The 12,950-nt window shown below is 42.3% G+C and overlaps 1 protein-coding gene across 1 annotated transcript in view; it reads right to left on the minus strand.

The window, feature by feature from the left end:
* Nucleotides 1-247: 247 nt before the first annotated feature.
* si:ch211-184m13.4 (uncharacterized protein LOC798560 homolog) overlaps nt 248-12,950 on the minus strand; it is a 28,831-nt gene continuing 16,128 nt past the window's right edge. The window contains exons 2-4 of the mRNA XM_056289896.1: nt 8,384-8,743; nt 483-997; nt 248-412 (exon numbers count right to left, since the gene is read on the minus strand). Coding sequence (XP_056145871.1) covers nt 248-412; nt 483-997; nt 8,384-8,743 — 1,040 coding nt within the window. The remainder of the gene's footprint in view (nt 413-482; nt 998-8,383; nt 8,744-12,950) is intronic.

A 12,950-nucleotide genomic window follows, 5' to 3' on the forward strand; every position in this document is an offset into this window, starting at 1 on the left:
GGAAAAAAATGACACCTCTAACATTAATTTTACACAATAAAACTGACTGAATTAAAATCATTAGACTGGACCCTTAAGTTCAAATCCCACTCATAGCTTATTATTCTACTCTGGCCTAAAATATAAATTTCTTCAAAAATAAAAAAGAACAAAGTAACATAATCATGAAGAGAAGAGATAATGGTATAGTCAAACAGTTAATGTACAAAAAGTATCTAGTCTGAAATATAAAAAAACAGGTTTCCGATCAGGTGTTGCTGCTGCTGTTCTCTGTGGTGGATTTGGACGAGACACGGGTTGTCAACAGATAGCCCTTAAAAAGACTCAGCACCCTCTGTCTGTATGTCTTAATGGCAAAGAAGTAGATAACTGGATCCACACAGCAGTTGAAATTCATCAGCGAGACTGTAACCTGCAAAAAGAAAACTGGTGAAACAATGGTGAATGGTGAATGGTGAAACAAACCAAACACTGTTCCTTACCTGTAATGAAACCTTGAAAGATCTTAACTCCTGACAGGTTGGCTGGTGGTGGATCTTCCTCAGCATGAACTGCATGAGATTGAGATGGTAGGGGCTGAAGCATATGATGAAGGTGAGAAGGATGAGGAAGATGACTGTGTTGACTCTGTTATTCCTTCTGAACCGGCCGTTCAAATTGTTCTGTTTTGTAGCAGCTCGCAGCTTCAGGTTGATCCGGTAGTAGCAGAGCAAGATGACCGTGACAGGGCCGCAGAAGGAGACGCTGCAGGCCAGAAGCAGGAGATAAGGGGTGGAGCGGGAACCGTCAAAGTTGAAGTATTCCATGCAGGTATGTCTGTCCTTGTGGTCACGTAGCATGCTTTGAAACAGCAGCGGGGTTATCTCCAGCAACACCAGGGTCCAGACCAGGCAGCAGACCCTCCGGACCACCTTCACGCTACGCAAACTCTGGAGCCAGTGTGGATGTACCATGGCCAGGTAACGGTCTAGACTGAGACAAGTCATGAAGGCAATGCCTGATGAAAGAAACAGGAGTTGATGAATGCATAGATGGATTCATCATCCCACTGAGGCAAATTTGTGATTTGTTATATTGGGCTATACAAATAAAATTGATTTGACTTGACCAGTCGCTTTGTAGATGAGAGGGTAAAGGTAAGACACATGAAGAATATTCAGGAACTCAGTTGATAAATTAGACTCACTTTTGAGAAGGTCAACGTTAAAGTCTCTAAGCCTTTCCATTGTTACTTTATCAACTCCACAGTAGAAGACAGAACATCATTAAAGATACCAACATCACTATCAGGCGGATGATAAATGCAACCAGTTATACCAGTTTTCCCACAAAAAGTACTAGAGCTCGGTATTTCTATGAAGTGATTCAAACTTTGGTGTAGCGGTCTAAGCATCAGCTCTGTGTCGATGCAGTTGCCCACTGGGGACTGGGGTTTGCGCCCCGGTCTTGTCAGATCTGACTATGGCCGGACTCGGTGAAGCAGCAATAATTGGCAATGCTGTCTTCGGGAGGGGGGCGGAGTCGGCTTGCGTTCGTCACATGAATGCGTCTCTGTGTGTGTCGGAAAAAGCAGTGGTTCAGCCTGGATTCGCCTTGTCACAAAAGTAGCGAGGCGTCTCCTTCGAGACTGCCAGCCGGGGAGATGCAGTTGGCGAACGCACGCAGTACGAGGGTGGGTGTTTGAACTAAAATAGGGATTGATTGGCCACTAAATTGGGAGAAAACAGAAATAAATTTATATATATAAAAAAAAAGATTCAACCTCAATTTTATCTAAACTAATGCTGGGCTCTTTCCTCTCAATAAACTGAAAATTTCTGTCAACAAAGATTGAAACTCAACCCTTTTTGTATTTTCTACATGAATGCAGAGCAATATATTGCAATACTGAATAGAAATATACTATATCAGGGATGGGCAACTTTGATGATAGAGAGGGCCACAAAAATGTTATCCTCACTACCAGAGGGCCAGATTGTGACTGTGCACTTCCACCAGTGGGATACTGTAACCCCATTACTCAATTAACCAGTTATTGCTACTAATTTAATGAAAAGAATAAAATATATACCAGTAATCAAGGTTTATTATACCAACATTTCTATTTAATGAGCTTAACACAGAAACAAAATGTCCACATTCCTGAGTGATATACCAGTGCAATGGCATCTCAAAAATCATCGTTCAATAATGGTACAAAAGTTAACATTCACACTAAGTGCAACAACTAATATTCATGTTTGTACCATTATTTCTACTCTGCCCTCCCATTCCATGACGTTTCAAATAAACATGCATTTAGCTCAAAATGGTAAATCGACTGCATTTTTATATAACACTTTTCTAGTCTACCGACCACTCAAAGCGCTTTTTTTACAATGTGTGCCTCACATTCACCCATTTACACACACATTCATACACTGATGAAGCGGTTGAAACTCACCCACAGGTGGATCAGTATAAAGTTCTGTCTTAATAGAATACTTGTGGTTTCTCCTGCTGGCGTACAATAGACTGAATGTCAGTGTCAACTTTTGTGCATCCCATCTGCATGAGCTGGAACAGAGTTTCATCTGTCAGCCTGTTTCTCTCTTTTGACTTGATGTGCTTCATTGTTGAGAGGCTGCTCTCGCAGATGTAAGTGCTTCCAAACATGCTGGCCATTGAGAGTGCAAAATCCCTGAGGAGTGGAAAGCGGGACTCGGGTAGTAGTCTCCAAAATGAAGTTCCTCTCTCATTACGCTTTGCTTGAAAGAAGGGGTCTGACTGTAGTTCTCAAAGTTCAAGCTGCAACTCTGGGGGTTGCTAACTGACAGCAGCAGAGAGGGGGTCAGTGAATAATGCAATTTGTGGCTACATGGCGTCGAAATCTTTAAAGTTTCCTTGAACTGTAGCTGCATGCAGCTACAGTTTCTCTGTACTTGAGACATGTTTTCTCACAATCGGGGACATCTTTGCGCATTTCTTCACAGGTGGGAAAGTGTGCCAAATTTGGATGCTTAGATGAAAAGCCTTCTTTGAACAGGGCTAATTTACACTTAAATGCGTTCATGTGTGCATAGAGATCTGACACAATTTGGCCTCTTCCCTGCAGCTGTATATAAAGGTGATTAGGATGCGAGGTAATATCCGCAAGGAAGGCCATGTCACAGAGAAAATCTGTATCCCTGAGTTAACTGTGGTAAGCACTGGTATCACATCGAATGCTGCCCTCCAAGAACACTGGAATTTCAGTGCGCAGCGCAGAAAGCCTCTCCAAGCACTTCCCACGGCTCATCCATCTGATCTCAGTGTGCATCTGTAAATCCCTATAAGCAGCACTCACTTCATCCAAAAAGGCTACGAACTTCCTTTGATTTAGAGACCTGTTACCCCCTCGAATGAGATTGGTAACCTTGGTAACTAAATCCATGGCTGAAGTTCATTGTCTTGGCACAGAGGGCCCCCTGTAAAATCAAAATGAAATAGGATTTATTCTATGATAAAAATTCTCACAAAGAAAACCCACATTCATAACCTTATATTAATAGTCAGCTAGCAATAACGTTACCCACCTGATGTATGATGCAGTGCAATATTGGACAGTCAATGCCGCTCTGTTGGAGGAGCCTGGTGAATCCAGTGCGTCTTCCTCGCATTGATGGTGCGCCATCGGTAACAACAGCTGAAAGCTTGTCAAAGCCTCCATGCTCACTTACAACACTTTTAACAGCATTGAAATCATCCTTGCCCTTGGTAGTGTCATGCAAAGACACCAATTTCAATAACTCTTCATGCACTTCAAATGAATTGTCAATGACTGTTTTGTAAATAAGAAGCTGGCTAACATCCATCACATCTGTACTCGCATGTAATGCTAAGAAGAAGTACTTGCAGTCAAGCATGACTTGTTTTAGCTTTCCCTCGACTGTTTCAAAGTTCTTAGCCATGTTATCATCTCCAAACGCTTTAGCCATCTCTACTGCACATAGCATCACTGTTTCACCATCTGACAAGGGCTTCTTTGCTTTAGCAAGCTCAAGGGAAACAGAATAAGACGCCTTGAGAGAGGACTCCTGTGTAGATGTGGCTCTGGTAAAAAGGCTCTGCTGTCGGTGTTTTTTTCCTTTGAGGTCAGCGATGATAGTGGTCCTGGCACCTCCGGTGTACTTGCCATATTTGCCTTTGTGCATGGTATTGTAGCAGTGACTCAAGTTGAAGTCCTCCATGGCTGATTTTGTTTCCAGGTACACTAAACACATAGGTTTGCCTTTGAATTCTGTAAAAAGATATTGGTTCTCTAAGTCAAGTTTTCTGTTTTTGCCACTCATGTCTCTCCTTGTCGCGTATTATTGCGAGAGAGGGCCACTGAGACCAAGACAAGAATATATACAAGCTGTTGCTTGGCTACAGGCCTCTTGTGTTTTTAGGGAGCGCCCACTATCTGTGGACAGTATAATTACAATTGGGATCTGGTTCAAATGTGGTCAAATGACCCGCTTGCTTCCAATGCCTATGAAACCAACAGTTTATTGATATTTGGAAATTGACCCGCGGGCCGTACTGAGTGAAGACAGAGGCCAAATGCAGCCCATGGGCTGCCAGTTGTCTAAGTCTGTACTATATCATCGTTGAGCCATGTGTTTGACAGAGCAAGCACTGAAAATGTAGGATTTAAAGTCAACAGATATTGAGTTAGAAGGTCATAATTAATGTGATAATAATAATAATAATAATAATAATTGCCCTGCGATGGACTGGCGGCCTGTCCAGGGTGTCTCCCCGCCTGCTGCCCAATGACTGCTGGTATAGGCTCCAGCATCCCCACGACCTTGACAGCAGGATAAGCGGTTTGGATAATGGATGGATGATCATAATTATTTGGTAAACTGTGTATGTTTAGGTGAAAAGTTGAAAAATAATTTTTGGTCTAAAACTACTGGAGAATTTATTAAACTCCTCTTCGTTGTAATAATTGCATAGACCTCTCCTCTCTGAGTTGTGGTAGCAGTTCCTTTCATTTCATTCGAACATTTTCAGATACGTCCTCATTGATTATGATGTTAGTACCTTTAAGGGATTTTGCTCTCTTCAAAATGTTTTGCTCGTCTTTGTATCGAAGCAATTTAACCACAATAGATCTGGTACAACCAGCATAGTCATATTTTCCAGTTCGGTGAGATCTTTCGATTTCCATAAGCTTGGAGTCTATTTTAGGGTTGGCAGATGTTACTTTCTTTGCCTTGATCTCTGTCTCACTCCTAGATTCAGATTTTGAGTCTGGCACGCCATCTATCAGCAGGTTGTTTCTTCCTAGCTCATTTTCCATATAATCCATTATTGTGGACAGATTATTTATGGAAGTTTGGTAATCAGCAGGGCTGACAGAGATAACTTTTTTCGGTGCTGCATGCCTTGGTGGCTTGCAGTTCATCCATGTCTGCCTGGGAAAATTGGAGCATAGATTTAAGGTCTTGAATGTCTTTGGACATGTTCAGAACATCTTTAACAAGGCTGTCCAGGCAAATGTAGAATTAACAATCACGCCGCTCTGGTGGCCGAGCGGAATAAACCGCCGTTCTTGCAACCTGCTCATCATGTGGCTGGGAGGTTCGTATCCCAGACTCGCCGTAACCGGTCACGGCCAGAGCGTCCACAGGGTAAGGCATTCATTAGGCCACCCTTACCCGAGGGATAGTGGGTGTAGATCGGTGTAGTGTTCGGGGACTCGTCGTTCTCCAGCGACCCCTCTGGCCCACCCGGGCGCCTGCAGCCAAGCAACTGAAAGCATTCTCCCTACACCTCCTTCGCGGCCTGAAGGTGATGCAATCCATGCGAGGCTTCAGCGTGTAAAATACTGAGAGCAGCCAACACGAGTTTGAAGGAAGCTGGTGTTACGACTATCTCCTTCCTGTGGAAACGTGAGCCAGGGGAGTTATTCGACAAGAGTTCCGGCCATATGCCATTGGGTTAATCGGGTGGGATAAGGGGAAAAACTAGAAATAAATTTATAAAAAAAAAAAAATTAACAATCACTTGTAGACATGATTCATAGCTCTTTTTCTTATTGCTCAAGGAATTCCTTGTAAAAAAAAAAAAAAATTTGCTGTCCCAGCAGCTCATGAACCATGGAGTGATAGATTCTTCCTCACCTTTTCTAGGCATTTTGATTTCTGAGTCCACAGTGACTTGAAGTTGAGGAGCTTACTCTGAAGATAGTCAAGACAGTCATGAAAGCAGGTAGGATGGTGGTAAACCCAGTAGGCCCGGATTGTCAGTCCATCAAAAATCTCTTTAAGTGTTGTCCATCCACACTTCAGCAACTCTTCTCCATGTATGACTTGAATTGTTGATAAAGAAACTGTTTTTAATGAATTTTTACAAGTATTTAAAGGGTCCAGAAGTATAATAAGACAATTTGAATGGTTTGTAGCCAAAACTCGTGCTGCTGCATGAATTTTGATGATTTGATCTGATTGGTTGTATGTAAATGAATGTGTCTGATGACATCATGAGTACTGGAAGCTGAACTAGGTTGCCTGGGTCCAGACCTTTGAATCTGCCCACTCCAACGAGTTGACTGATTCTTCTGGTCTGGCATCATGACATCAAACAACGGTTTCTCGGTTGAAAAAGCTATTATCCACTGAGCGCCATGGGGGGGACTAACGATTAGCCAATCAGCACCATGGGCGGGACTAAAGCTGTTGTCAAGCTGTGCGCCAGAACCAAGAAGGAGTAATAATGACCATGACGACCGCTATAGACAAGATAGACACTGTTATCGAGGCTGTTCTAAATCGATTAAAAGCATCACCCGACATCGTAGTTTGTTATTACTTCGCTCTACTCCACTTTTAACACCCCTGCAAAACCAGTATGTTGGCATGGCTACACATCAGTGTCGACTTAAAATGATGTTACATTCAGGTGGATATGTTGGTCTCTAGTGATTGGTTAGGGATAATCGAATCCCCCTCCCCCACAGAAATCGGTTAGAGAGGAGGCAATGTCACAAGCGTATCTGCATCCTGCAGCTAGTATAAACCTGCCCCCAAAGTGTCACACACGGCCACATCAGTACAAGACACGCCCACGCCAGATCAACAAATGCCCACTTATCAGCATAAGAACTCCCCCACCGAGGTTAGGCCAAGTGATGGGAGTGGGCATGTCTTGTGGTAGCATATTGCAGGCTGCAGCTGGACTCAAATGTCAAACTGACGATTAAAATGGTGTGTAAGTTGACAAATCTGTCTGGTATCAGGCAATGAATGAGGGGGAGCTCTTTTAAAAACCAAAACAGAACCTGAATTCTACTTTAAGTAGTCAAAAGAGACGATGCAAAATGCATGACGATTAAGGTAATAATTTAGAGAAAATACCTCTACTTCAATTTTGGTTTAACTAATACAGTCAAAAAAAACTAATAAGATCAGACATTTTTTTTTACAAATGAACCACTGCATATGACATAAAGAAAGCAAACAAATGGAAAAACAGACAATTTCACAAACACAAACATTGTATAGCAAGTAGGAAAAAAAACCCAAAGGTACCTGTAGTATAAATGATTGCACAGACCTTTATCAAAGTCTGCCCCCTTCACATTTATCAAGTCCAGATAGTCATCCAAACAAACATCTCTAGAGAGGTACCATGCTCTGGTAAGTGTTTTCATGTCATAATCCTAGATAGCCTAAATATCCTGCCATACGCAAGTATTTTTGTAGTCGTACCTTTTCATTACCTTGTGACTGTATGAATGTAGGGCTGGACAGTAAATCAACATTCAGTATTATATCAGGATGAAATTCAGATATGGTCGTACCCCAATTTTATGTAAATTCATGATTGTTTTACTTAAAATTTATTGACTAAAATTTCTCTCAAAATGAGGTGTGAAATACTAGAGGGAGTATTATTTGAATTTGTACTTTACATTACCAAACGGTTCAATGTGATGAACCTCAGTTGGATTCTTAAATATGGTTTAAGAATCCAACTGATTCTTAATTTTTATAATATTTTTTAATATAATTTATAAGTTTTTTATTTTATAATTTTTGCATATGCAAGCAAATAACATCTCAACATTGCGTACAGTTCTGTTCATTGTGATATTTTCAACATTTCCCACAACTAAAATATATATATATATATATATATGTGTGTGTGTGTGTGTGTAAATGTATGAACGTGTGGTTGTTTTTAATATACATACTGTGGCAACAAATTTCCTTATGCAGGACGATAATCAATCTATCCATCCATCTATCCGAGTCTGTCTGTGTGTCAAGTGAAAATAAGCGGTACCAGGCAGTGTTATTGGTGTAGAATGACACAGTCATGAAAACAGAAGAGCACTAAGCCTAACCTATTCCACAAGACATGGTGACATTACCTGCGTACGTATTTGCAAAAAAGAGAAGTGTGGTAATTCTGCAGAGCAGGTCTCCAAAGGGCCAGTCGAAGTGACGTATGTAGTAGGTTATCCTGCCTGGCAGCGCCAAGGTAAACAAGATGTCAGACAGTGCCAGGTTGACCAGGTAGATGGAAGTGGAGTTGAACTTTTGCTTCCTCCGGCAGGTCACATAGAGAACCAGAGTGTTGCCGCACACGCTAATAAAGAAAAGCAGCGTGTAGAAAACGGGGAAGAGCACCACGGCAGCCCTCTGGTAGACAAACACATCGCAGCTGCTCTGGTTATTTAAGTTTCGTTCATCTCTGGCATCCAGGGTGACGTTATGGAAGGCCATTGCACCTGTCAATTGAGGGACATCTGTTAGATACACAGGATAACTGTTAAGCATCAGTGGTGGAAAACAGGTGGTCGATAAGCAAGGGAGGAGGAGAAACATGAATTCTGTTCACAGATGAAGCCATCATAACCCGCCTGATATATGTGGAGTACTTACAGGATGAGAAATGGAGCCTGGGGTGTTTTACTGCCTTCTGTGTCTGTAGGGTTAAATGTTAGGAGACTGACTGTGAAAGCAGGACAAGTTGAAACACCCCTGAAAAGTGAAACAAACCCCACCCCTGCCGTTTGGTTCAGCTGTCTGTCAAACTCGGGACTGTAATGGTGCAGTGCGCTGTGAGAACTGTTGTGTGGTATTTGCTGCATAACTTTGTGACACACTGTTTAAATCCTTTATTGTTTAATGTATCTTAAACACTTAGAAATGGAGAATAAATATAATTTTGGATTTATACGAAAGCCATCTGATTTATCTTCCATGATCAAGTTCAACTTTGTCATGTGTAGAATACAATGACATTCGTGGGCTCTCGTTCTCTCTGCCTTAACACAAGGACAAAGGACACACCGTCCCAAAAAATATACAGTACATGATAACTCAACAATGTAAGGTGCATATGGGTGTGTTAGCTGTTCAGCAACCTGACTGTCTGTGGAAAGAAACTGTTACTGAGACGGGTGGTGTGTGATTAGATGCTCTGGTAATGTTTTTTAGATGGAAGGAGTGAGAACAGAACATGAATCAGAATCAGAAAACAGAATCAGAAACACTTGTCGTCATTTCATGCACTTGTGCACATGAAATGAAATGAAACAATTTCCCCAGCCCACAGCAGTGCAACACAAAGACAAAAACACATCCAAAAACTACAAGAACTACAAGGACACATATATACAAACTAACACATATATCTAAACTAAACAACAACAAAAAATCACTGTCCAGGAGAACGAATGCCAGCCAGGATGATTGTCAGAGCTGCCGGTCTGCATGAGCTAGCAGTTAGCTTAGCCTGCCCCGCTTCCGCATCCTGTCAGACCGGGTGTTTCCTCTTCAGGTGCAGCTCCGGTCAGGACCGTGGTCCTTGGGCCTATAGCACACAGCAGACAAAGCTCCCTCAGCAGATCCAACACCAGCTCTCCCAGCCAGACACTTTCGACACATCTCCCTGCACTCCACACAATGACACTAAAAACACAGTCAAGGGTAGGCGAGGCCGCCACCAGACCACCCTCAGTGTTATCGGAACTGCTTGGTCTCCATGGGATAGCAGTTAGCTTAGCCTGCCCTGCTTCTGGATCCTGTCAAACCACCCTCGGTGTTACCTCTTCGGGCACAGCTCCAGGCAGGGTCATGGTCCCTGGGCCCACAAGACACAGCGGACCAAGCTCTCCCAGCCGATCCAGTGCCAGCTCTCCCAGCCATCAAACGAAGACAAACTTAGATGTTGACAAAGACACTCCATAGACGGTACTGGGTGAGGCTGCTGCAAATTTGAATTTGCGCCGCCATCTTCCCACACCGGAAGCGGAAGCTGAGGTGGTGGGGCTGGTGCCCTTAATGTTGTTTTGGGCTTTCCTCTCTTGATCTCTCCTCTCCATTTTCCTTGTGAGTGAAAGCAGAATGCATAAGAAAGGAGGTGGAGTTGCCATTCTGTTTAATGATTTGCTCCAATGCAAGAAAATATCTTATAGAATCAAAGAAAGTTGAATCAGTTCATCTGGATTCAGTTCAACATCCGTTCAACTTTCTTACCTGGATTATTGAGCATGCATAAAGACATCTTATGGAAATGTTGCTTCTGATGAATATGTGGCTATTCAGTTGAAGTCCTCTTCTTGAGTTACATTTCTAAATGTCTATAGGCCACCTAAATACAATGCAAATTTTTTTGATAACTGAACTGCTGTCTATCATCTGTATTGACTTTGACAGTGTAGTTATTGCTGGTGATTTAAATATCCATGTTGACAACCCCTAGGGCAGAGGAAGTAAAGGACTGTGTTGTGTTCTTGTTAACTATGGACTGACTCAGCATGTGATGGAACCCACACACAACAAGGGGCACACTGGACTTAATTATCTCCACGGGTCTGAACATTTCTAAGGTTGTGGTGACTGATGTTGCTCTCTCCGATCATTCCTGTGTTTTCTTTGAGAGTACTACGCGTGTAACACCTAATTCAACAGGTGAAATACAAATTTCAGTGTTCAGTTGGATGCTGGACCAAATACCAAGGTTCGACTGCTAGAGCAGGATGGATGATTCCTGTGACCAAGTCAGTAGGTTTAGTTTGATGATATACATTGAAACTGTCGGAACTGCAGTAAAATTTGTCACCTCTAACTTGGTTACTACACACTTAAACCCAAAATAAAAAACAAAACAAAATTACATTAAAAGAAAATGGGCCCAAAATAATGTGAGTCAGTCTATATGGTGCCAACCCACACCATTAAAATTGGGAGATTCCGGTATTAAAATCTCTTGTTTTTCTTGTGGGATATGCAGAGGAGCAGTGAAGTGCAAGCCCATCCTACCACTCAAGCAGACTCAGTGAAGTTCACAGCCCATCCAAAGAATTTCTAATTCGCTTAACATTAGTTGTCATCACATTGGATCCTCATACGGTGGCTCGCCATCTTTGGAATGGATCATTGTTGAATCGTACATCAAAAACCCAACATGTACAACAGTCAGATAGATATTCAAAAATCTGCATCCAACTTCTTTATCTTTTCTTGATGCATCCCACTAGTAGATTTTCATGGATTATTTTAACAGTGTACACAAACATCCACAAAACAAACCAAAAACATTGATAAGGGTTGTTCCTTACCAAAGGGGACAAGAAACAGGGCTCTCCTGAAGCCTCAAAATGGCGACTGCATGACTCCTCTGCGGAACAACTACAGAAAATAAAACCTTTTCAGTGTATACAGTTACACTCGGTGCATGAACGCACACACACACTACATACGTATAATTTCACAATTGGATAACTACATGATGTAGAAGATCCAGCCATTACAATTTCACATATAACACTTTAATTATCGGTGCTAGCCATTAGCATATCACTGTGGTGAGCTTAGTTTAACAATTTCTCACCCAGAAACAGTTCAACTCACTGATAAGAGTCCCAGTAAATCCAGAAGTCTATATCAGCAGAACAATGTTCATTTGACTTCTAGTTAGCAAGTTTTTTTTTTTTTAAGTAAATTCTACTTAAGGAAGGCATCCACTCTTCCTGGCTTGGGGTACAAATTTTTTTTCCCTCTCTCTTGTTTCCGTACTTCACAGTGCGCACATGGAGGTAGAGCTCATGCTCCTTTCACTTCAAGGATTTTCAGAATAGTCATCTGCCTATTAATTTAATCAACATCAAATTAATTCCTTTCAGCAACTTAAGAATAGACAGATTTATTTTCTGCAGCATTCTAAATAAATAGACAACCTCAGTAGCCCTCTGTACAAACAGCGTTACACCCTCCCCCTGTGAAGGGAGGCACGTCCCTGTGCGCCGTCTCAGTGGCTGTTTTGTTATTGGGACAACAGGAGTAGTGATGGTTTGATCATTAAATAATGGGTCGACACCATTTAATGACTTCACTAATGCAGTGCTAAGGCCCTGAAAAAAATGACTGAACTACATCTACTTCCAAGCTCTGCATAATGACGTCTTTTTGGCCTTGTCCTTTGTCTGTTTTAGCACCTGAATGCCTCATCCATCTCGCCTGATGACTCATTTGAACGTGTCATGTCAAGCTTAGTATCATTTTGGGAGACATATTCTGTGTTCTTAGGAGAATGTGGCTCAACTTCTCCAGCAGGCAAAATAGAGAACACAGGAAGTGTCATATCTCTGGGCATCTGGGTAGTGTAGCGGTCTATTCCATTGCCTACCAACACGGGATCGCAGGTTTGAATCCCCAGTTTACCTCCGGCTTGGTCAGGCATCCCTACAGACACAATTGGCTGTGTCTGCGGGTGGGAAGCTGGATGTGGGTAACCAAAAAAAACAAAAAACAAAGAAGTGTCACATATCCTCCGGGAGAGTAATTTCTGTCAGTGTGATTTCCCCCCCAACTTTCTGGAGTCTGAGGTGCCAAGGTCAGATGGATTTGTTGTCAAGGCTTCCTCGTCCACTTCCAGTGGAGCCCACACTTCAGTTTCTGTGGAACAGGAAGGGGGGAAAGCATGTTCAG

Source organism: Lampris incognitus, chromosome 11 (assembly GCF_029633865.1).
Source record: "Lampris incognitus isolate fLamInc1 chromosome 11, fLamInc1.hap2, whole genome shotgun sequence".
Classification (NCBI taxonomy): Eukaryota; Metazoa; Chordata; class Actinopteri; order Lampriformes; family Lampridae; genus Lampris; species Lampris incognitus.